The following is a 27,311-nucleotide window of genomic DNA, read 5'->3' on the forward strand; positions in this document are numbered from 1 at the left end:
AGGCATTTTCAATGGAAGTGAATGGGGTCTGTTACAATAATCAATGTTTAAAAATTATAGTCACGTTAGCATGATTTAGTGCGAAAATACACCTACTAATCTATTCTGTTAAGTTCCAATTTTACAATCCATTTCAACTTCATTGGCATTACTACATAATGCCTAAAATAATAATTATGAGAACAACTTTGCAGCTCAAATAATACAAATAAGTTTTAACAGACGAATTACAGCTAAGTGCTTTTATAATACACATTTCTACTTATAATTTTTTTAAGCGTTATATAACATTATGCCACAAATGCTGCTGATTGATCTTAACTTGACATCTATGGGCTGTCCTTTTCATTGTCTTTTTGAGTTAATGAACTATGCATTATGTAAATGTAAGAGTTGGCCTGAAATACAGTGTAAAAGCATCCGTCGGTGTGGTGGCTGCATGCAGGATGTGTGAGCAGTCGCTGAGTGTCATGAGCATATCAGTCTAATTCCAGGGTTGCAGATGTTGTCTAGATTGGATGTGAGGGATTAAGATGTAACCCAAGAGCTCTTTGAGTGAGTACGGCATGGCTGAATCTGCTTCTAAAGACCTGGTGGCAGGCAATACTGGGCAATCTGCCAGGACAGTATTACCAGCAGGGCACTTTAACAGGGTTTTACAGCTGGAGGGAATTTATAATGAATTTCAGAGAAGGGCTTTCTTTAAATGCTTTACATCAGTCCTTGTAGAGAAAACAAGTTGCCTTTAAACTGATATAGCCTACACAGTGATTGTTGCTTAAAGCAAAAACTAAATTATTTTATTTTTTGGGGGGGGAAAAGTTTTCATTGATAAAATGCTGGTAGAGTAAAATTAATAAATAAAGGAATACATTCTAATCTCTTGATACGATTGCTTCCTGGATTGCATTGTATTATATTTCAGAGGAGAGGTGCTTCATACTACGGATTAGATCCCAGGGAGAGGTAATTTCCTAAAAGCACTCTGAATTATTTGGTTATACAGGTGATGTAACAGTCGCAGACATGAATCCGATTTCTAGCTGTGAAGAAATAGGGAATCAGGGTAAAAGCTGTCAGACTTGAAACAAATAGATGGAAGATATGTGATATCAGGTTGGCCTATTAAGGTTTAAACAAAGCTTTTGCTGAGATGAATCCATCTGAAGATGAAGTGAAGGAAAACCGGAAACGTACCATGAAAACAAAATTAAAACAGAATATAAAAGAATTGCAATAATCACAATGAAATGTAATTACAGAGAGATGGAACCAGCACAAGACAAATATCTCTATATATGTGACTGGCATCTGTTGGGTGGCTTGATGCTCCCACATATAGTGAAAGGAGATTATGTTCCAGCATAAATGGAGCTTTTACTTTTTTTAAATTTTTAAATCCAGCAGGCCTAATCTAATCTTATCCCTCCCCAATCCAATTTTTAATGCTGGCTACACACAGGATTAGAGTGTTGGAGTTTGCTTTGTAGGCCATTTGACTGAAATGCAGCATCTGTGCTGGTTATTGAGGGATACAAACTCAAGAATGAGACTGAAGACAAAAAGGGATGACACTACTGTATATAACCAGCATGTACTGTATTAGTATCCTGCATTTACAGGTATTTCAACCAATAATCACACTGACTGGAATCTGCTTTAAATGGCCACAAATTGTAAGATACATTACTGATCAAAAGTTTAGAGTCAGTACGGTAGAAATCTTCAAATCTAAATTGATCTAAAGAGACAGTAAAGTCATTTATAATTTCACAAATTATTTTTATTTCAAATAGATGCTGTTCTTTTGAACTTTGTATTCATCAAATAATCCTGAGATTCCAAATATATTAAGCGACATAACAGTTTTCGACATTGATAATAATAAGAAATGTTTCTTGAGCACCAAAGCAGCATTAGAATGATTTCTGAAGGATCATGTGACACTGAAGACTGAAGTAATGAAGAGCGGATGAAAATCCAGCTTTTTCCATCACAGAAATAAAGTGATTTTAGACTGTAATAATATTTCACAATATTACTGCTTTTACTGTATTTTTGATCAAATAAAGGCAGCCTGGGTGAGCATAAGATACTTCTTTTTGTTTGTTTGTAATAATTCCAATGGCGTGACGTACCTGTGACCTATTAGATTCAACAGAACTACAAGGGGTGGGGTGTCCAGTAAATGGCCGCTACGCTACACAACTTTGCTAATAGAGCTTCATGGTAATGAACAGAATGGAAATGTGCTTCATTGCATTTCTTCGTACAACTAAACTTTCACAATCAGGCCATCCTCAGGCTGTTTACACAAGCTGTTTATGCAGTGATAAGCCCAGGTGATGTCAGGTTTGCATACTGAATAAATATTTGCCTGCAGACTGGCAGCTGTTTGTCAGGATGCCATTAAGCAGCCGTGTTGCAAAGCAACTTTCTGCTAGAAGCTCGGCATTCCCTCGTCTCATAGCATCAGCTCCATCATTACATATTCAAATACAGCACCAGTCCAGGTGGGCTCGTATGAGTGAGTTCACAAAAGATCACCGCTTTTAGGAGCACACTGGCACCTGTTCTTTTAAATCTGAGGAATCAGTTTAAGATTGAATTGATTTGAGTTCAGATTGGTAACAGATTTGGCACATTCATTAAATTCATTGCATCAATCACTTAAACCGAAAGCTTAATGGAAATCTTTGGTTAGTATAAGGTTGCCAATATTAAGATTCTCATCTAATTAATTATATAATAATATATCAGATAAATTACAATTAATAGCATATCAGTGTTTGCTAAGCCTCAAAATAAAGATAATTCAGAGATGTTAATTGTGGCAGATGAAATGACTGAATGGACAAAACGTGGCTTTAAAATATATATATATTCTAATTATATAAATATATATATATTTCTCTATATATTCTCTTCTATTTTCATATTATTGAACATTTCACTTTTCGTGAGTATTTTTCACCACGGGTACTTTGTTTTTAAGATATTTTAAGTTAAAAAGTTCAAACAAATTAAAACCTAATTTAAAAAAAGACATTTTTTTTTAAACATTTAAACAAGAACATTTACATTTTCCATAAAAAAATGGTGTTTTCCCCACACATTGTTTGATAGATGTTTTTATATTTTTTATAATATGTATCTATAAAAAGTAAGAAGAAATCTTAGAAAGATGCTCATGAAGTAACATGTTATTCAAGCAACATGTAGTTATTTGGAGCAAGTCTAATGACATAAACAATGACACAGAAAATCACACCCCAATTGTTTAGGATTTACATTTTATACACAGGTTGACCAGAACATTAAATAGCTTTCTTTCCTGACCGCCTCCCCACAAACCCGACAAAACCTCAGCCAGGGCTGTTTAGCCATTCTGTAAATGGAACATAATGCTATTGAAGCCCTGTACGCAATGGGCCATGAAGCTGCCTCCAGCCTTGGTGAGGGACGTATGCCTGCTACACTGGGTATATCACTAAGTAGAGACATCAGAGCCCAAGTGTAAACATCATTTGGACACTGCAGTTTTTCCACTCAAATGGGTCTGATGTTGATGAAGAGAGACCTCCTTTGAAAGCGCAACGATCTGCACTGTGGATGATCGATGCTGCCGGGAACGGACAGTAATTATTTGCGTTGCTGAGTGGGGGTGGCTATGCTTAAAGAAATGGAGCAAAGTTCTCTGTGTTTTATCGTCTCCATCTCAGCACAGGCTTTTTTTATGCAGAAGATAGCCGTATTGTAAAAGCAAGCTGAGGGAAATGGCAAATATGGCTTGTGTGGGGTTGTTTTCACAGGGCACATTAAGTTACGCGATGCAGGTTTTTATAGTGATGCTGTAGATTCTGACTACACATCCAGTGCGGTTGAATGTTTTAGTAGTAACATCCAAATCCATGTATCCAAATTGGCTCTAAATTAATTCAAGAAAATTAAATAATAAGTGTGACAAAAGTGAAGTAACAATGAATCAAATCTACATAAGAAGCTGTAACAGAACAGAGGCGAACTGAAAAGAAACCAAGTCAGTCTGATGAACATGCCAACATCATTACTAATTTAGCTTGAAAACCCCATCTCCACATGAATGGAGAGAGAGAATGCCCCATTGCTCAATAACGTGATGGGAAATTGAAAGGAAACTTTTGCGCTCCTGTTCAAAGGCTTTGCATCTCCGTATAGAGGTGCACATGGTTGGCAGGTACTGTCATCAACTGGTGACAGAGTGTGTTTTTCTGCTTGAGGAGACATCTCACTCGTGGATCTGCAAGGGACAAAATATAGATTCTGCCTTAGAGAGAGAGAGAAAGAGAGAGAGAGAGAGCTGCGCTTCCTCTGCTGGGTCATTTCAACCATGCAAGGGTCACTTTATCATAAAATTCAAAAATCCAGTCAATTTTATTTAATCAGCTGAAATGGCAAAGTGTTTTCCAGATGATTAATCAAGTGCTCTCTCACAGAGGGGGCTTGTCTGCCAGGCAGACCCACTCCGCTTTCTGAATCATTTCTGAATCACACAAAAAAAGAGAAAAATATAAGAATACATCGCAACGCAGTCATTGCACAACAGAACCACCACCGCTGCTAATGAGCGAGGACACACTGCATACTGAAGGACAATATAAGAGGCAATGGCGTGCTTTCTATGGAGCCTGTGTTGCATTTGTGCAGCTTTTGAAGGCGTATTTGTGGTTCATTCTGTTGACCTTGAAAGTATCAGTTTTACACCTCTCATACATTTTTTGTCTTTAAAAAAAATATACATCTTTGACTGAATCAGACTGATATATATATATATATATATATATATATATATATATATATATATATATATATATATTATTTTTTTTAAGTTAAATGATGGATTGTACTTATTTTTTCCATAACCTCACCTTTATTCTTAAATCATTTCTTTCAGTACATCTACTGTATGCCGTACTGGAACAACTAAAAAGCACCAACTTCAGAAAATCACCCAGTCACATCACTATGGGGACCCTTAAGTGAACATAATTGCACCCGATGCACGGCAACAGCTTGGATCAGTAATAATAGTGTTTTTGCACAAGTGCTGTGCCAAGGCTGGGGCCATTCCCGTCCTAGCAGTCTCTCCGTCTCGGCTCCAATTTGATCAAAGCTATTAAAGGCAAAATAACAGAAAATCAGCGAGACCCAAAAGGAGAGAGAAGTGCGCAGTGGAGGATTGTCCTGCTGCAGCTCTGGCTGTTTGATGGTTGTAGCTGTATACAGTCCAACATTTCTTTGCTGCCTTCTCTGCTTTTGATGTTGCTATTTTGGAACAGGTGCACATGAGTTATTCAGAAAGGACTGAATTTTTTTTGATGCCACACACTGGATAGTTTATTATATTTTCAGAGGACATGCACACTACAGAATCTTACTCCTAATTAGGTTACTACAGATGGATTTCTCAACCAGAACAATATTTAAACGCAATATCCCAAAAGTATCATACATTTTTTTTAAATAATTCATGGTTTCCATAAAAAAAATGCACAGCAAAATCTGCATTATTCAGCACTACAGTCCTCGAATTTGACTTGGCTGAAGGTGAGAGTGCATATATAGGCTACAGTCCAACAGCACTGGGACTTTTCACTGTTTGTATCACCTCACTTGTTCATGTTTGTATGGGATTTTACAGTGAATCTTGCTGAGGTTACAACAATAGGTGGCGACAAGTGACTTTCTTTATGAGCGAGTCATTTCAATCATTCACAGCCGGTGCGTTCAAGAATGCTGATTATTCAGGAATAAAGCATTTATCATTTTAGGTTTCAGAACGGTGCTTGCGAGCGCCCTACTTTGAGGCCTGTATGCGCCCTCGATACACACTTTTGCTTCGCAGCACACTTTACCTGACAGTCAGAGCGACATTACGTCATGAAACTGTGGACTCGGACTTCGAGGAAGATCGCGAGGCCTTAGGGTTCCATTTGAGACAGGGCCTCCCTGCATCCTATGTCTATTTCCATACTATAGGCTATGGTATACGTAAAAAACAGCATGTGAGCCAAGTAGTATGTCCGGATTAATGGTGTTCGCAGTAGACCCAAAAATACCCAGATGACCTACTACTTCCGGCGAGATTCTGAAGTACGCATTTGATGGACACTTCACTATCCCATAAGGACGTGGGAGATGATTTTTGAATTCTTTGCATGATGATATTTTTCTAGGTTCCCGATTCATAGTGCACAACGTATATATATATATATATATATATATATATATATATATATATATTTATTTAATATATTTCTCGAGTGGATACACTCTGTTTGACCCTCTTAATGGCTGTTTTGCTATTTTTAAAATGGTTAAAGGTTGGAGCTGAGCAGGTGCATAATAGCTCACCTTCAAACTTCAAAAATGCAAGAGAAGGGGGGAAACTTTACAATAATACATCATAATATGGCACACATTAATCAGACTCATCTGAAAGCCTAAGTGGCCCACTCTGAGAAGCTTCGCCAGCACTTTTCCAAAATGTCCCCTGGGAATTCTAAATACTACCCACTCATATTCCATAAAACAGCAAAGTATGAGTAACATTATCCATCTAAAGCAGGAAGATAGAGATGTTTAGATCCCATTTTGTTAATAGCATATGGATGGTATGGTTAAGTTATTATCTCTTTGTTGTGCTGAGCCGGGGACCACTGCCGCCATGGAAACCTCAAAAAGCATTAGCATACCTGGCTAATATTTCTGTTATTGAGGAAGGTTAAGAGCCCAAGTGCCTAATGCATCACAGTTATCTGAGAGCTGTTGCAGATTCTTCGCACAATGCTTTTGGTACATATAGAGCATATGGCTGCCAGACTACCGCTGTATATTGTGAAACATAGCTAATAAGAGTTATTATCCCACACAATAATTAGCTCAAATTCACATCCTGGATCACAGACAAACAAAGAAGTCTAAAGTAACTCTACATATTGGTCTTGTAGGTAAAGGAGAAGGAGGGTTAGACCTGGTGTACTGCATGGGACTAAAGTCTGGAAATCAGAAAACACCTCACCACTTCATCTCCAGCCTCTGAGCAAGGTCAGACTCACTGAGTGTGTAATAAATAGGAGCTAGTCCAAGAGCCATTATCTTGCCTCCATTGCGCGAGGAGTGCGGTGACCTGGCATTCTAACAAATGGAGGGGAAAACTCGGCCTAGAGATGTAAATCCCTCCTCCGGTTCCCCCATGAATAGTATTGCTCAGAGGCGCTGACCCGAATGGGAGTGAACCTCCCAGATCAGAAATGACAGGGCAGGGGAAGACGGGGCTCCCGTTAGCAGAGGAAAGGCTGTGTAAAAAGAAATGATGATTAGGAAGAATAAATGAGATGTCACGCTGAGCAAAATATTACCATCAAACGGACTTCCTTGGTCGGGGTTTGAGTGACAGCCAGCATGAAAAATGTGGGATGTGGAGTCTTTGTCCCTGTGTGGGTGAGGAGAGAGAGAGAGAGAGAGAGAGAGAGAGAGAGAGAGAGAGAGAGAGAGAGAGAGAGAGAGAGAGAGAGAGAAGAGAAAGAGATACTTTTATCTTGGTAGAATAAAGGGGCATCAAAAAACTATAGTTTCCTGTGAGGACTATTGATTTCATTCTATGATTTGATCGACAGTAATACTTGCAAGTACACCGTTCGGCACAATACAAATACTGGTATGAATCTCTAACAATACAAAAACCTTTAAAAAGGTTGATGCTCATTCATCCATTTTATCCTCTTACAGTAACACTCAATATTGTATTCGTATTGACCTTTTAACACTGCTGTATAGTCATGGGTCTGGGGAATTACTAAAGGTGCTGAAGCTTGGCTTGTGTAAAAACAATACACGTGGGAGATCCCCAAGGCTTTGTTCAGACAGGCAGCAAATATCTGACATTTTGGCATATTATTTGGTAAATCTTTTTTTTTTTTTTTTAGTTTGAGATGTTTGAACAACTAAAAGAAATAAAAGAAATTCAGATTTCTTTTTAAAGCATATCTATACACAGAATATGCATGTTTCCAGCTAGGACTGACTCATCTTTGCTCACTGCTTCTACATACTGTATACAGTAGTATCTGATGTGGACATGTACTATGGAAAACGATGTACTACTGTATCTCTGAACACACGGATTTGATTTCAAATTGTGCCAAATGACAAAGCTTAAAAAACAAATCAGATTTTTCTGCCATTTCATCAGACCTTTATTTCAGCTTGCCTTTGCTGGACAACCACAGCAATGTTTTAACACATGACATCTGTCATAACATATTTGGGAAATGAATGCGCCTTTTTGCTTAGTATTACTTTAACAATTGAAACTGCTTATGAAAGCTAAATTAACTAGTAATCCTAGTTTTTCATTTGGCTGAAACCTCTCCATCCTTACTTGATGAGCTTGCAGTGTCTTTGTGCAATAATTTGACTTTATAATCCCAGAGTTTAAAAAGAAATCATTATGAATTTGTCCAAATGTATGTTACAGAGATGCTTTTTCATTTTTGTGAAAACTCACACACTGTGGATTACACCCTCATAACTTGATGGCCTCCGGGGGGAGGGGGAGTCTTGGGCATTTTTAAATTGATCCCCATTTCATAAAGTAAAAGCCATTTAGTTATTAGATGCTTGGAAGAATGTGATTGCAACAGATAGGAGCAGTTTGGCAAGGAATTAAAAAAATGAAGGCTAAAATCTCAGGATTTTGTGCAGCTGTAGAGGAGCAATATGCAGATGGGTTTCATCCCAGGAATTAGCAGAGCTGTTCAGTTGCCCTCTCTCCATGTTGTTATTAAATCTCCCCAAGAGCTGCAGGGAGAAGTGCATTAGGAGTGCATTAAACCACTTCATGACACATTTATGGCATTTTCCTCACTTTTGATTTGTGTTCCCCCAGATGAGTGGAACTTCCCACCATGTGACCGCTGCTGGAGCCATGCCAATGACAGCACAGAGTGGACATATGGACACTGAGCATTGTGCTTCAGTAAATGGAATGAAACAATCAGATCTTTCATAGCCCACCAAAAATTCAAGACCGTTTCTTGAAAACAGGTGTCCAGATCTATAGCTGTGGCTCAACACTGAAAAAGGTCTTTGCTGTTTTGATGATGTTTTTATCATACAGCAGCTTCTTTGCATTTAACTTAACACAATAAATCAAAATATCATTCAATTTCAAATCAGTGTTGTTATTAACTACACTAGATTAACTAAATCTGCAAAAAATATTTTTGAACTAACTAACTGAAAAAAGTTAAGAACTAAAACTAGTAAAAGCAATATATAAATAAATGAACAAATATTTAAAAACATTTTTAAATGCTTCTGGTATATTCTATTATTCAAGCAAATAGATCAAGAACGCACAATATTATAGTAACCATCACATTAAAGAATTGTTCAGCTGGTGCTAAACTGCTTCCTGTCATTTAGGTTGATGGATGACTAAAAGCAAAAGATAGCCATGTTGTCTGGCCTTTCTTGATGCTATCATGCAAGAAGCCTCTGTAGAGCTGTTCAGAGTGAGTATCACGTTACACCAACAGTGCCTGACAATAGATTGTGGCTGGACTGACAAGACCTTAGGGAAGATTTGATGCCCTTTGTCACCATATGGCTTCAGTCGGGACCCATTGCCTATTTACATAATGGATTGGAACAAATTAAATTAAAGGCATACAGACTTTAAATGATTTTCAGTGAATTTTCTTTTTGTTTAATTTTGTAGTTTGACTACAGTTTTTTACACTGATTTGTGCACTATGTTTTTTTTTTTTTTAAATGAGCACTTTGCATGTAAACGGTCAAAAACATTTCTTGGTCAAAAGCAACGTCGACTTCATGGTACCTACAGTAAGAAGCAGTATTTTGTCATCCCTGTACACAGCCAAGAACCTAGACATGTATGCCATTTCCCCAAGAGTTTTTGTTGATCTACCATGTATTTTCATGCTCTAAACCGGGTTCACACTGTACTATTTTGGCCATGACTTGGCCATCTGAGACAAATCCAAAAAGATTCAAATCTGAAAGACAAAATCTGAAGTCTTTGGTCGCTAGTTTGACATGTTCACCAATAGCCGATTAATGACCATTGCGATCTAATTTTAACACTGACAAAATTCTGGCAGTAACAGAAGTTGAGGCGCAGTCCTGCAGTGTGACTTCTATGATAACCATAAAATCAAAAACCAACCGGAGCGCAGAACCTGATGACATAATGTGAGACAACAATAAACCACCACTTGCTCCACACACATAGTCTTTATTATTTTCTTTCATTTACTTTTCAATGATCAAAATGAACGCTAGAGATTGTTTTTGTTAGCTAGTTACCATTTCTATCCTGCATGTAAATGCAGCTCAGTCACAGTCTTCTTGTGTGCGTCTGTTTTTAACATGTCTTGACTGCCGTACAGTCTAACATTAAAGACATCTGAGATCCAGACTGTTTGTACAGTCTGACAAGCCACAGTTGTAAAGGACTATTATAAATTGTACAGTGTGTACCCGGCTTTAGTTGCCCTGGCCAAATATCAAGATTTTGCAGATGGCACTGGCTTTGTCATTAGACATTCATTTAGATATGTACACCTGGAAACACACTGGTCAGGATATTCATTAGTCTGCTTCATTTTCAGGCCAAGGTCAAGAGTAATATGAAAATAAATGCAAAAAACACAAGGGGCTTGAAGTGGAGCATTTTTTGATCTCTCCCCATGCAGGGTCTCTTATCATGGTCGGAATAGCCACAAGCCTTTGGTTCTTCCTCTCCCTTTTATTCTGCAGTTGTTCAGAGGCTTCTTAAGGCTTTTGGGGGTAATGAATACCTCTTGAGCGAGTCGAGAATCTCCTCCATTTACTGTTGATTGTGTCTGCGGAGGTACATATGAAGTACCGACAAATTACATGCTGTGTTATACATATTGAGCTCCATGCAGAATCTCCGTATGCCCCTTCAAATGCAGAGGGAGCTGATTTTAAGACAAGGTCTGATCTTGCTCGAGTTTATTCAGCCCCAAATCCTTTGACTGGATTACTGTTATTAGAGTCGTGGTCACGCACGCTGTGATTGAGAGCTAATCTACAGAATCGCAGCAGGAGGAAACACAAAGAACAAGAGGAGTGATGTCTAATCAAGCCGCTGTACCTGCAGGTTACGACCACATACACTAGGATTTAAAATAGCTCTTCAGTTACATAGAATATGTGTATCTCTTGATCACTGCTATTTGAGCACATGGATGTATAGGTCATTCTAGTTTTGCCGCTTTAAAATAAGAAAGTCAAAGTCAACAATATCACTGTGTACAGTCAGCACCATATCTTCTCCACCAATGAGTGACGCGACACAATCACAAAACAATGACTAATTCACTAATAACTAACTGCCACAATAACAATAACATATACCGCCGCAATCCATATGTTATGTTTAATATAACATACAGTATTGAATTTAAACACACACAAAACAATATTTTTAAGACTGCAAAACAACAAAACTAAGATAAGTTTCACACAAGAAGTAAGTGTGCGAGTCTTTTCCTTATCTGACTGATGGCTAATATACAAGAGGAGCGGAACTTTAGTCCAATGAGATTTCAGTGTAAGCGGGGCTACTCGGCACGACGGGAAAAAAATCAAGCAAAATGTATTGACAATCGATTTCTATTTCTTTGGCATAATAGCACTGCCCACAGTTACATGTAAAACTCTATTTAACATAGAAGATTATTATTTGTGTGTGTCTGCTTAGAATACGGAGTTAAGCCAACTGAAACATTATGCAATTTTTGTATGAGCATATTTATAAGGCACTGAGTAAATAAGAGAAAATAAGTGACAATAGCTTAATAGATAACTGAAACATTACATAATACAGGAATAGTCCAAGACACTTTATTTTGTAAATCAAAAAATATTTCCTTCATACACTGAACAAAATTTTAAACGCAACACTTTTGTTTTTGCCCCCTTTTTTCATGAACTGAAATTAAAGATCCAAGACTTTTTCAATGTACACAAAAGGCCTATTTCTCTTAAATATTGTTCACAAATCTGTCTAAATCGGTGTTAGTGAGCACTTTTCCTTTACCAAGATAATCCATCCACCTCACAGGTGTGGCATATCAAGATGCTTATTAGACAGGATGATTATTGCACAGGTGTGCCTTAGGCTGGCCACAATAAAAGGCCACTCTAAAATGTGCAGTTTTATCACACAGCACAATGCCACAGATGTCGCAAGTTTTGAGGGAGCGTGCAATTGGCATGCTGACTGCAGGAATGTCCACCCGTGAATTGAATGTTCATTTATCTAGTATAAGCAAAATATATAATTTTATAATATAATTTTGTTCAGTGTATGATGCATTGAGTCTAGGCTATGAAATCCCAGTGTAGTACAAATTCCTAGTCTGGATTTCAGACTGTCCTGTCCCTTTCCCAAACAAATCTTGTCATAAGACTGCATAGAATGCTACATTGTGTATCCTTTCCAAAAGCTTTTTGTCCAGCTCACTGATCTTCAAATCATATATCCTGCAAAGAGCACAAGGGCATGCAGGGGTCAAACATTGCTCTTCTGCGAATGACACATTCTAGTTTGCGCACTGACCCAAATCTCACCACCAACATCTCACTCAGCAGGACCAGACACAGCTGTTTAAGAATACATATCTTTATTTAAATAAATAAATAAATCAAATAATACCAAATACAGTGTAAAACTGGGATGTATACAGTCTGTCTGTTGTTTCTTATGCCTGCTACACAGACTGTGAGATTTCGGTAATCCTATAAGATCATTACAAATCACACTGTACGACATGGATCTAATAAACTTGGGTACGACATGTATGTAGACTGTAATTGTAGGCTATGATGCAAGTTAGTATAGAAGAATAAAACATAATCCGCTAGTGGTAAACAAATAGAGCAAGATGAATCGACTTTGGTAATTGTGGATTTTATGTGCGTTGAAAAAAAGAGAATATGGTCATGGCTAGGGAAAAGAGGCGAATTTGGCATGCCAATCTTGCAATTGGAGCTTGAGGTAGTTTTAAGTTTTAGCGCCATGTCGTGTTGATCAATATGCCATTCATGTTGCATTTTTATTAGCTAGTCATATTGACGCTAAAGGGTGCCATGTGCGTTGGATGTAGACGAAATGTAAAAAGTGTCAGTATATGACGCCCTAGGATGAGAATGCGTTAGATGATCATGCTAAATTTCTGACAGTGTCAGAAAATGATCACAGATTATCTTTGGTCGCAAGAACGTCAGTCTCTGAACCTCTCTCACTTTACAACGGGCCACCGTTTAGGAACCACGACCACATAAATTGCCATGATTGGTCATCTTTTGTCTGGGACATCCCAAAATTGTACAATGTGTACCGGGCATTAGAGAGTAAGCTATGCATTCCCGATAAATTGTAAATATTTTGATCATAAATATTTTAATTATTTACAGACAACTCACCTTAAAATGTCTACTTATTGCAGAAATATTAAATATGAAATAACCTGACCTTGAAGACAGAGATTAATGGAGACATTGTTGTATTTGGTCTCACATATGTTTTAAGTTGATTGTGTGAAAGGGTTTGCACTGGCACTTGAGGGTTTCAGAATTTATCTGGACAAAGCTTTTGATACTCTAATCTGCTTTAAACTGCCATTGTCTGGAGCGTATTAGATTTATCACTGGATGTGCAGATGTTCCATTGTATTTATAGATATAGCACTTTGATTCTTCGCTAGCAAATATGCAGCTATTAATACTGATGGTAATATAGAAAAGTATATAATTACATGTCCAAACACACTTTTATTCAGATAAAACCCATTTGGAGAGTCAATACTGTACAAATATCTGAATAAATTAGAATTACAATTATCCCTGCTCTGTCATATTGCAGTGCACTGCATTTTTGCCTTTGGGTCTTGGTATGCATATCAAAGTTGAAGTCTGAACTTCAATAAAGCACTGACCTAGCAACAACAAAGAAAAACAGTGACAAACAGATATGACTGCTATACAACCTTTCAGCGCGCAGAGAAAAGCCTGTTTTGTGCTTGAAATTTGACGAAATAGGTCCATCAAGATTTCAAGGTCAGAAAGTCTTGAAAAGGTTCAGAATTGCTCAGAGTTGTTGAGCTATTCTTTTTTTCTCATTAATAAACTGTTATGTGAGAAGCATGGAGCAAGGCTAAAAAATCTCTCTGTATCTCTCTCACACCATCTGGGTGAGTCCTGGTAACCAGACGTCTGCAGATACAGCAGATGGCAGTATTACTCTTGTGGTCTACATGTTTTAAATATAACTTTAAATCTTATTCTTTCACACAAAACTTATTACATCACAGAGACAAGAAGCTTTGCTCACTGACAGAATCACTCTTAATGATGAAAGACCAAAAATCAAGAGAAGAGGTTCAAAGGTTAGACAACGATGCTCTGTATGTAAACAAGATTGTTCCATGATCTCTTTATAATGATGATATCTTTATTTGGAAGGAATATGGACAAAGGGAAGGGAATCGAGCATGTATGGGGAGGTAAATGCATCCCTCTAGATGAATAACCAAATGATGAAAAGTACATCAAGTGCTTTTCAGTAGCAGCCAGTAAAAAAATGAAAGCTTTCAAACGGCATTCTATATATTTTACTCCACATCATAAGAAAGTGATTGTAAATGCACAAATGCACCAGGACGCGTTTTCATTTGAAAAGCCCTTCGGAGATAAATGTCAAAAAAAAAAAAAAAAAAATTCTTTATATTGCTCAGTTTGAGCAGAGTATCATGTGGTATCATTTCATATCTAGTGCTCTTTTCATTATCTTATTTACAACTAACCCAACTGAATTTGAATTCCTTAACATTATTAAAATTGGAAACCACAGTTAGGACAAATGAGAATTTTGTATATGTTAGCAGTATCAATCATAAATGACACCCATGTGCTATCCACTGTTTACTGTGAATGAAAGGATCCTTAATGTCAGATACTGCCTTCATGTAAATGCATTATAGGCACTACTGTTATATTTCAAGAAAGCGTTTTAGTCTGTGCCCAGTTTTAGTGCCTAACCTAAAAGAAACATTGAAAGTTTTAGCATTGATATTTTACAATTATCCTCATCTACTCTACAGTACATGACGCTAAATCATGATAGCACATAAATGATTACACAAGTGCCATTTAAATCACAGTACATGGTAAATTATGTTAAAAATAACAACAAACAACCAAAAACCCTGCAAAACCAAATTCCACCTGCTCAAAACGCACCCGATAGCTCTTTTCTGAAAGTGCACTGTGCAGGAACATTTCACCAAGTGCCTCTGTGAACCTTATCTGGCACTTTCCTCTATTTAAAAGAGCATAGAGAGTGTTGTGCCAGCCAGTCACTTCAGACCTGTGTCAGAAATATGCATTTACAGTTCATTATCATCTGTAGCAGATACAGTAATCAGTGCTGCCATGGAGCCTGCTAGACATTTCACTGTGTTGTGTGTAAACTGTTGACAATGACTTGTGAAATTGAATATTTCAAATGAAAAATAGACATTCTACAAAACATGAAACCTAATCAAAATTCATATTTTATTATATAAAAAATCATTCACATCACAATGCATGCGAGGCATTTCTTATAAAAAAAAAAAAAATAAATGCTAATCAGCTGACCTTCCTAAATATATTTTTATTTGCATTGACCTAATTTTTGCATGGCCTATGCCTCATCAATAGATGCAATCATACAAATCCAGTTGAATTATTCAGTTGGGTGGACTGCTTGCAGTACTGCTGCAATACTGTGACCATAAAGCCTTTTTCTCGCAGGCTTCAATAAAGAAAGACCCTCCCACAATACTCTGCATCTTAAGATGCACCACATCTCAAGTGTTTATGGCTTTTTGAAAGCAACACATGAGAGACCAAGATACAAACAGATAAAATATTGGAATATGTCTTTGTGATTTTTTGTGTGTTTGCTCAGACACAGCTGGGCATAATCCATGTCTGCATCGCTAAAGGCAGAAGTCATGCTCTTAATCTAATTCTATCTAAATTGTTCCAAAAAATGAAAGAAAAGTGCAGTAATTTGCTCATACTTCTGTATACATGAATCTGCGCTCTTCAAAGACAACAAAATGCCATCAAATGAAGATTGGTGCCTTATAATAAAGCCATTTTTCCACAATGAAGTAATTTTCGGATGGAGACCAAAATCAGGACAATTTTCTTTGAGGTAGAAAAGACAAGACAATGTATTGCTTCATGCACATTTCTTGTTGACTATTCAGGGCTGCGGGGAAAAAAACCTGGAGGCAATAATTTCGTCCATGTGGGGTCATCTGTAGTACACTCAAGCAATTATGGGGATGTAGCAGAGGGTGGATGCCTGAGAGCTGGCCAGACTTTGATCGTATGTGATCGCAAGAATCGCGACTTTGAGCCATTTTTCTGAAACACAAGATACAGATACAGGAACAAGTCTTTTTATGTGCGCTATTCAGCAGGGCCATTTACGGTTACAAATCACTACTCCACTAAGGCATCACTTATCAATAGGTTGTTGATGATTTCACACACTGTCTGTCATTAGGGATTTTATTTAAGACCATTGGAATCTTTATGCAGCAGCAAGCTGATCGACACAATGACACATACAGTATTTAAGAACCAGTTCAATATACATTCCCTTTCTTTAAATAGTGACACAAGACACCTAATTGAACTGATGTATCGTATGATGGTAACAAGAAAATACTTATGCAATCCAACTAAGCAATGCATGCTGGGTCATTTCCAAAGAATAATATATTTACAAACATGGCAAGTCATCAAAACAAAAACAATACTTTATATTATATAGGTTTAACTAGGTTCCTTACACCTGTAAGTATGTCATGTAACTTCAGGCCTATCCTGTTTAAAAGGTTTAATTCTTGAATATAATGTAAAAAAAAAAAAAAGGACATTACAAAATGTATGTTTGCAACTATAAAAATGCACAAACAGTAGGTAATTTGCCCTGGAATGTTTTAACAGAGGTTGTGTGAGAAAAACACAACATACTTGTCAGATTCAGAAGGGATTAAAATCGCTACGTCCATAGAAAAAATTTCTCTAACGTCCCCCTGAAAATTGGTCCTGTCCGAATAGGACTAATGACAATGATTCTGTGAAATATTACAATAAATATAATATAAGTAATGAATGGTACGCAAATTATGCTTTGAAGATTTGTGTGTAAAAAATAATTCAGTTTAATAAAGTATTTTTCCCTATAAATCTTCCACATAAGACAGAAACACAAAAGCACTGATGGGTAAAATGAGATTAAACCACAAAGCTCTGAAAACCTCAGTACCCTCATCCTGTTTATTAGGGCATCACGGATCCATCATTAGTTCAGGGTGTAATTCACTCAACATGAGGGCTCTATATTGCTTCTTGTCTACAAAATGGGTGTATTTTCAATTAGATTCCTCAATGGCTACTAATTAGGCTTACATTAATCAATACTAGTATCAATAGAATGATGAGGTCTCTAATCCTGGTCCAGGATTTATTTGAGGGGTGAATTTAAAGACCTGCTGGTATGTTTGACCTAGGCGTTAGGGGTCACTGGATGGGTCAGGGGTGTATAAAAACACTAAATCTCAATGGATTGTGTCAGCTTACTTTGCTTTGATTGAAAGGTTATGCAAACGACCTGTTTTCCCCCCAAACAAACACTTGCCTGAAACTCTTGCCTAAATATAGATGAACAAGTCCGAGCCACCCAGATATGGTTAAAAGAGCGTGTCTATTCAGCTGCATATTTCTGTCTCATCTTCATCTCTCTATTGCTTGTGGCTCAAAACCTCCATGCGATATAGCAGTCTGGCTCTACGACCTTTCCCATTAGCAATCCTCAATATCTTTGGGTTGGTGATGCCCACTATTCCCACCGGCTGATGGGATCCAGACAGTTTGCGTGGTCCTGTCAGCTGAGTTTTAGCTTCGTCCATCTCAGACAGACTGCATTGTGGATCACAGCCCCGGCCGCTGGTAGATGTGGTAGCCGCAGCGAGACAGATAGTGCCTTCTTTCTGAGCTGGAGTCAGTAAACCTGCCCCTTCCTCTCTGGGGAGGCTGCTTGCATGGCTCTAATGTGCCGGCTAAGGACTCACATTCATGACGCTGTAACCAGATCACTGCACAGGCAGCGCTAAAAAGCTAACAGTCTCGACTGTGAAGGCGTCTGTGGTCAGACCCCTCCTCTCTTATCTCAGTTTCCTCCGCAGACTGAGTGGAGGAAATCTGCCTTTATTTGAGTGAGACAAATAAATGGTGCAACGATAAACCACATTTTTTTCACAGATGTTTTGAAACGAAGCCTAGTTTTCTAAATATATATTACAATTATATTAAATATAAAATACATTAAAACATATTTTTTAATACTTCATCTTTCCATAGCACCACTAAGCACATTGTTATTCGTGTCCAAATTCTTGAAATATGTTCTGTACAGTGGTTTAACGGTATATATACATATATATATATATACAGTATCTCACAAAAGTGAGTACACCCCTCACATTTCAGCAAACATTTTAGTTTATCTTCTCAATGGACAATACTACTAATAGATTTTTAGAGTAGTCAATGTGCTGCTAGTATAGTAGTATATATTTACTGTCCTCTGAAAATAACTCAACATGCAGCCATTATTGTCAAAATAGCTGGCAACAAAAGAGAGTATACCCTAAGTGAACATGTCAAATATGTGTCCAAAGTGTCAATATTTTGTGTGAGCACCATTGTTATCTAGCACTGCCTTAATCCTCCTAGGCATGGAGTTCACCAGAGCTGCACAGGTTGTTGCTGGGATCCACTTCCACTCCACCATAATGACATCACGGAGCTGCTGGCTGTTAGACACATGACGCTTCTCCACCTTCCGCTTGACGATGTCCCACAGGTGCTCAAAAGGGTTCAGGTCTGAATACATACTTGGCCACTCCATCACCTTCACCTTCACAGTACCTTCAGAATGTCACAGTACATGTTGGAATCCATGTTTCCCTCAATGAAGCGCAGCTCCCCAGTACCAGCAGCACTCATGCAGCCCCAGACCATGATGCTACCACCACCATCCTCGACTGTAGGCAAGACACAATGTTCTTGGTACTCCTCACCAGGGCTTCGCCACACATTCTGGACACCATCTGAGCCAAACAAGTTGATCTTAGTCTCATCAGGCCACAAGACATGCTTCCAGTAATTCATGCTCTTGGACAGGTTGCTTTTAGCAAACTGTTTGCGGGCTTTCTTGTGAGGCAGCTTCAGAAGAGGCTTCCTTCTGGGACGACGGCCATGCAAACCGACTTGTTTCAGTGGGTGGTGTATCTGAGCACTGACAAGCTGACCTTCCGCTTCTGCACCCTCTAAAGCAATGCTGGCAGCACTCATACATCCGTTTTTTGAATCCAGCTTCTGCACCTGACGCACAGCACGAGGACTCAACTTCTTTGATTGACCCTTGCGAGGTCTGTTACGAGTGGAACCAGTCTAAGAAAACCTCTGTATGCCCCTGGCCTGTACTGTAACTCAGTTTCATGGTGTTACCACCGTCTTCTTATATATGGCCTACTGTAGGTCAACTTTGTGGAGAGCAACAATTCTAATTCTCAAATCCTTAGAGAGTTCTTTGCCTTGAGGTGCCATTTGAACATCCAGTGGTCAGTATGAGAGAATTGTACTGAAAGCACAAATTGTAACTGCTCTAAGATACACAAATTTGTATGGTCCTGTCAAGCAGTCAAAAACATGAAAATTATGAATAGGACATGTGGCTTTGCATGGTTAAATGATGTACAGCTATTATCATTTAAGGTGTATTCCCTTTTGTTGCCAGCTATTTTGACAATAATGGCTCCATGTTGAGTTACTTTCAAAGGACAGTAAATATAGACTGCTATGCAAGCACCACAGTCAAGACTTGGAAGTAAACGCCCACTGTTATGATTGGGTAACAGTTTTGCATATTAAAATATTTTTTGACATCTCTGTTTGTTTTGAAAACTTCCGATGTTGAAAAGTATCTAGTTACATAGTTGAAACATTTGGCAACAATGTGAAACATTTGCCAACAATGTGAAACATTTATGCGTATTACATATGCTTTATAAAGGCCTGTTCACTACAAGGATGATAACTATAACGCTAGCGAAAAAGATATAGTTCTAAAAATCATTGTTAATATAAAAGAAGAGATTCAAGCGAATGGCTTATCAAAACAATAACAAAAACAGCATTCTCTATGGGCTTTCTTCTGTAGCCCATAAATTCAATGCTTTAACAACATAAAATGCCGAAGCAAATGAAAGAACAGCAAATCACAACTATTACAACTATTCAGAGTTTGACTGCGGCTACAGTATAAATACTCAAGTCACTACACATCAAACGATCTGTAACAGACAAAGCAATAGTGACACACGGTAAAAACATTAGGCTACTCACTTGGTGTGTTGTGACATTGCTGTTGATCCAATATGGTCATCACTACATCATCTTATATTTTCAATCTCTTTAAAAAGCCTGCAACAAGGTGTCTTGTTTAAAAATGAACCCGCAGTAAAATGAAGCAAACAAATGATCAGTGTCTTACTGATGCGATCAGGAACTTTGTTAAAAATAAAGTTTATCAATGCTTTCTTAAAGGGATAGTTCACCCCAAAAATGTTAATTTAGTCATCATTTACTCACCCTCATGTTGTTCCAAACCTGTATTAGTTTCTTTCTTCTGTTGAACAAAAAAGAAGATATTCTGAAGAATGTTAGTAACCAGACAGTTGACAGTAGCCATTGACTTCCACAGTATTTTTTCCTACTATGGATGTCATAGCTGTTTCCATCACCCTGTTTTTTTATTTGCACTTTGAAGTATCGCATCAGAAACAAGTGATGGAAACGGCAAATTTCAGAAAAAAAAAATCTCTAAATTCACAAAAACTTTTTTGCACTCGCTTGAGGTGGTTTTAGCGAAAAAGAGTTCATGCGAATAGTGGGAGATGGAAACGCATTTACCGAATAAATTCTGATGTAGCGAACCCATGTGACTAATTCGGCTGTTTTCCGCTCTTTTATTTTACTCTTGGTTACTAGGTTACCAATATCACAGTCATCTGGGTGAACAACTTGATGGAAACGTAACTAATTTACATTTGTTTTTTTGCAAACTTTGAAAAGATTCGCTTCACATTTGGATGGAAACAATGGCTACTGTCAATTCTCTGGTTACCAACATTCTTTAAAGATTCAAACACAAAGTGAGCCACAAAAGGTTGCAAAAGGGAAGAGAAAAGTTGGCACTCCAAAAATTGAAAAAAACTAAATACATTTTTGTTTCTATTTTTTGAGCTATGTGCCAACTTTTTTTCTTCCTTTTTTACAAACATTCTTCAAAATATCTTCTTTTGTGTTCAACAGAAGAAAGAAACTAATACAGGTTTAACACATTTTTGGGTGAACTATACCTTTAATGTTAGAATCACAAAGAAGAAAATGCAAAGACTGTTTATCCACAACTTGGCACTAGAAAATGTCTTGTAAGCCTCAGAGGCATCTCCATGGTTTTGCTGCTGGAGTAATCATGTGTATTGTATTTACTACTACATGACATGCCTGAATTGGTGGGCAGGCTAAAAAGGAAATTATAGAAGTAGGCGTTCATTTTCTTTTGCAGAAGCGTTCTTTCATTGCACTATGACGTAATGAGACAAAATCCAAAACGAGTTCCAAACGAGTTCGCCTACTTCTATAATTTCCTTGGTTTCAATAAAATCTGTTTTTGGACTAAAGAGGAAGTTTTGGAGGAGTTCTGAAACTTTCAGAATATTTGTATAGTACAATGACCTCTTATATGTCAAAAGATCAAGTAAAATTGAGAAATTACCCCTTTAAAATTTAATTTATTCCTGTGATGTCAAAGCTGAATTTTCAGCATCATTACTCCAGTCTTCAGTGTCACATGATCCTTTAGAAATCATTCTAATATGATCTGATTTGCAGCTCAAGAACAATTTCTTGGCAACACTTTACATTAAAGGTTTATTTGTTAACATTAACTACATTGGTTAATATGAACTACAATGATCAATAATTCTACAGAATTTATTAATCTTAATGTTAATCCCAACATGTAGTGTTATGAGGTTGGTAGGATGAACCCAATCGCAGACAGCAGATAACTCAAACAGGGGTTTATTCAGACAAAAACAGAAAACAAAACCCACGAGGGGGCAAAACATAGACAGGTAAGGGACACTAAACTAGGACTTGGTAAATAACTAGACAAAACAAACAGTATATACAGGATCAGTACACTTCTTCTTAAGACATTCACAGACAAGGTACTCACGAGTGTGACAGAATTTGACACATCAAACAATGAACCGGCACAGGACAGCAAACACATGGGGATTATATAAGGAACACTAATGACGAAGACAGGTGAAACTGACTAGACAATAATCACAAGACGAGGATAACAAGGGGGTGGGGTTACGTAACGAGACAACACAAGCACATGGCCCAAACAGGCCATGTGCTTGCACACAAAACATGGGTCTGTCATGATCCTGCCTCAAGACCAGAGAAAATCAAGGACATGAGGGCAGAATCATGACATGTAGCTACTAATACCTTTTTAAGATCAAAAGTTGGCCTTTAAAGCACTGTGAACTAACAATAACATGACCATTTTTATTATCCAACAAAGGTTTAAAAAAATGAAATTGCTAAAAGAATGTATTGCTCATTTTTTGTTCATGTTAGTAAATGCAACTAATGCAAAATTTGTGCATCTTAATAATTTTGAGGAAACCATGAGCATTTATTTGAAATAGTAATTTTTATAACATTATAAATGTCTTTACTGTCACCTAAAAGTTAATTTCTTAAAAAAAAAAAAAATTGAATGAGTTTATTTATATAAGTTTAAACAGTATAGGTATAGCCATACACACACACACACACACACACAGTATATATATATATATACACACTAGTCTAGCAAAATAGTGTAAATGAGACAGTGGAATGGAGCAACAGAAATATTTTCTAATATATACCGGTAAGCCACTTCTGTTGGGGTCACATTAAGACTAGTAATTTAGAAAGACTTGTAAATTTACTGTTTCACAGTGCATGTCTAACTTGTGTGTCTACACATAAGATACATGGCTCTTTGAAGAAGGTTTATGTGACATTTCAAGGTTATTGGAATAAGGCAGCTATATGCACATGTCCATTAATAGCACAGCTCAGTAGGACAAACAAAGTCTGTATGACTTTCATCATATCAAAGTGTATATTTTCATGACGAACAGAATCTACTCTCTCCGTGGACTGTGCCTGCCGCCCTCAAGGAAAGAGGAAGACACTCTTAGCGCAAATCTGAGCCCAGATTCACAACAATGTATTGATATTCACCTCCTCCATTCTCCTAGTGAGTATAGAGTATCAGTCGCCTCCAAGGTTGGCGCCAAGCTCTGTCTTCAGTGAACCACAAACCAGAATTAATTGCAAATCAATCGAACAAAGTACAACTGATCAGTAAACCAATTAGTAACTTAAGCTGGTCATCCTGGTTTGGTTTACCTCACACTCCTTAGTGTTTTTTGGTAGCTTATCTCATGATTTTCCTTGAAAACATCTCTTTTGCCCTGAAAAGCAAAATGAGCATCATAGAAAGTGGAGTACCATTTTAAAATAGAGACGAGTAAAGATTTCAGATTCCGGCATTTTTTCTCCCCAGTATTTGCAAAAAGGCTTTTTAAGATTTGTTGGTATATGAAATAATTTTTTGTTCTCACAGTTGCATTTTTAATTTGTAGAAATTCTCAACTTAACATATATCAACTTAAGCCTTTGAATATTTATACATTTATGAATGGATTTATTTTCATACTACAGTATATTCATTAAATATGCTCAAAATCTTAATAAAAAAAAATCCTAAAAACGGGTGTATGCACATGAATCTATAAAAATACATAAATGAGTTAAAGGCAATTTATTTAGTTAATGTAGCACCACGGCTAATATAACTGAAGATTATTAAGATGGAATTCTAATTAATTATTTGGGACAGAAAATGCAAGCAGGCTGGGAGGAAAAATGGCTGGCCCAGCTAATACCATGATGCACCATCTTGAGGCATAAGATCTTTTAATGTATTCTCTGGCTGTGCCTGAAAGGAGGAAAGAGCGAGCTGAATGGATCCATTAATTTAATTGAAGCAGGCCCTGACAAGAGATAAAACATCTCCCACATCTCTCCAGGCCGCTGCTGGCTTTATAGTAAACAACCAATGATCCATAAACAAAACCAGGAGAGCAGGAGACCCACTCTATAGAGACTTCAAGGCCACAAAAATATGACACGAGAAGAGGAGAATGGAAACTGAAGAGCCCCCCTTTCTCGTCTCTCCTGAGCCCTACCTGCGTATTCAACCTGGATAGGGCTCATTGTACCGTCTCTTTGGGATTTTTGATGTTAATAATTCAGTTTCTGGTCCCAATGCTGGTAGCTGTCAAAAAGAAACCTGCGAGTGGAGAAAATAGCAGGTGCTCTTTCCATGGGGAGAACAATGCATGCGTTTCACCTTCAGGCATGCAGGCCATATAAATAGGCTTCAGATGTAGCACTAATACAATGCTATCTTTCATCTGAATGCTTAGGTAAGTATAGGTAACATAAGATTAAATGAAGGAACTCATTTCATTAACTGCTATAAGAGAAATATAAGTGGAAAATGCACCTACTTTCAGATTCATATAGAGGCCTAAAAAAAAAGTATCTTTCTCGTGCCGTTTATTGATGGACGCATGTCTCTTAATACATGCTTTCATTAGGGACAAAACGAGAACACAAAACCAACTAGAGGCCATTGAGTCGGGAGGCACCTGTTCCTAGAGCACATTACAAACACTACAAAAGAAAGAAAGAGCCACTCGCGGCGGTCTGAAATATTTGCCAAATGTGAAGGTCACTGGTTTTAGTCTAACATGTTCTATCTTGCTCGAGAGAGAGAGAGAGATAGAGGGAGAGAGGGAGAGAGAGAGAGAGGGGGGGGGGATCACAGCGCTAAAACGTATGTGGAAAAAAATAGGACAGAGCTTTGAGCACTTCAGGTCTGGTAGCATTAAAGTGTTCGCACATCTGCTTGAGATAGAGTTTCTGTGTAAGTGCTGGACTAAGGGGAAACAGTGTTTGTGCACTGCTAACCTTGTGACAGGAGAGAAAGAGTGGAGAAATCTGAGCTACTCATCGTTCGCCATGGCCATGCAGAGCTTCTCGTTTCTCTTAATTGAAAGTTTGTGTTTTGGGGGCAAAAAGATGGCTGAAGAAAATGAATAATGTAAGAGGCTACAACTTTGTCGGCCGGATCGCACGAGGATAGCACTGCGCTGTGCTCAGTGAAAAAGAATCAGAGATGCAGGTGCATTCCATCATTTCCTTACACTGTAAATATGTAAAGGTGCACTCACACTAGACTTTGAGCATGCAGGATGACTTCAGACACGGCAATGAATACAATAACAAATAATAATCAATTCAAAATGATACAAATAATTATTTATATTATTGATCTTCCTTACTTAAGGTGAACGATGACGCAATTTTCTTCTAGAAACAAACTTCTTGTATTATTTTCATGTTATCACTGTGAAGCTTCTTTGATACAATTTGTATTGTAAAAAGCGCTATACAAATTAAGGTGACTTGACTTGAATTAAATACATTATCGCTAACCAGATTTAATGTAAAACTAATTATAATAGATACAAAATTTGAAAATGATTATTTAATATATGAATTGCTAAAAGGATGTCAAACTAAATATATTATCGCTAACAGGATATGATTTAATGCAAACAACAGGATGGGTTGTCAAACAAACAATTCAACGTAGAGTGCACATCCAAAAAAAAGAGAAGAGTTTTGAAATAAGAGTAATGAAAAACAACAACTTCCTGCTTTATCAGTCCTCAATGACCTTTAACCATTACGCTTTTTGTTTGGGTTGTTGTTTGAATTACATTTGTGCATTCAATAATTTGTTGATGTCTTCTCTTTAATTATTGGATTGTCCTTGCCTACATCAGGTGTGAGGATTTGCTATGTGAATGCAAAATCCCTTGATATATACAGCCGTGGTGAAAAGTTAACATTCATACAAAATGCCAAATTTATTATTAAATTACTGTCCTGATATTTTACATAAAAGATATTTACTTACCAAAGATTAAAAGATTAACTGATGCTGCAGAAGGAAAAATTATGCATTAAGCCAGGGGGTTTGAACAGGATGAAGATGTGTAGATTTTTCTTATTTTTTGTAATACCTTTTGTAATGGTTGCGTTTGAGTCTCTTAGTTGTCCTCAGGGTGAAAATATGGATCTTAAAATCATACAGTCACTGCTGGAATGGGTTCAAATATGCAAAAGATGCTGGAAAATCAAAGAATTTGCAGGACCTGAGGATTCTTCTGAAGAACATTGGGTGGTTGTGCATTGCTCAGGAAAAACAAACAAACAGCTGTAACACAGTATTACGAATCAAATGTAAACTTTTGAACATGTTCATTTGTTATAAATTCAGCTTTTTTTGTCTTGTGGATTATATGTTAAGATCTTTTATGTAAAATATCTTATAAAAAGTACTAAATAAAAAATAACATGCATTTACAGTAACTTATTTGACTTTTTACCCCTTTATAGCTTAAACACCCCCTTAATAAATAAATAAATAAATAAATGAATGATACAATATAAAAGGAAATGGCAAAAAAAGAAGAAAAAAAGAAGAAGAAGAAGATAAAAACACCAATACCAAATACACAGATCAATGGGTAATTTCTTTTTTTTTTTACAGAAATAGTAACAACTCAAAGATGAAGGTCAGATTTGATAGAGTATTTCTCAGTCAGGGCGAGAAAGGGGCCGCACCTTTTCATATACAGATATGACGTCCTGAGGCTCTGAATATCACACGTTTATAACTAGAAAATTTGACATCTCCAATCCATTCATCATACGAGCAAGGCGTGTCTGACTTCCAATGTATCCCTTGATATTTATTGTTCTTATTGCCTAACAAAGACATAAAGATTCATAGTAGCAGATAAAGCAGTGTGCCTGTTTTTCATTACGTTAATGTCAAACAAACAAATAAAAAATTCCAAATGTTAAAATGA

General features: G+C 37.2%; 1 protein-coding gene across 11 annotated transcripts in view; it reads right to left on the reverse strand.

Moving 5' to 3' along the window:
- Nucleotides 1-27,311, reverse strand: part of fsta (follistatin a) — a 131,369-nt gene that overhangs the window by 30,023 nt on the left and 74,035 nt on the right. For 6 of the 11 annotated variants that reach the window (XM_079607586.1, XM_079607583.1, XM_079607576.1 and 3 more), the window contains one exon: nt 7,401-7,474. The exons of 4 other annotated variants lie outside the window; for them this stretch is intronic. Coding sequence is in view for 4 of the 7 variants with exons in the window: in XM_079607583.1 (XP_079463709.1) it covers nt 7,401-7,474 (74 nt within the window). In the remaining 3 variants the exon portion in view is untranslated. Of the gene's footprint in view, nt 1-7,060; nt 7,082-7,400; nt 7,475-27,311 lie in introns of those variants that run through there. One more of the 11 variants, XM_079607588.1, reaches the window with a different exon arrangement.

The sequence above is a fragment of the Phoxinus phoxinus genome, assembly GCF_949152265.1.
Source record: "Phoxinus phoxinus genome assembly, chromosome: 3".
NCBI classification, from domain to species: domain Eukaryota; kingdom Metazoa; phylum Chordata; class Actinopteri; order Cypriniformes; family Leuciscidae; genus Phoxinus; species Phoxinus phoxinus.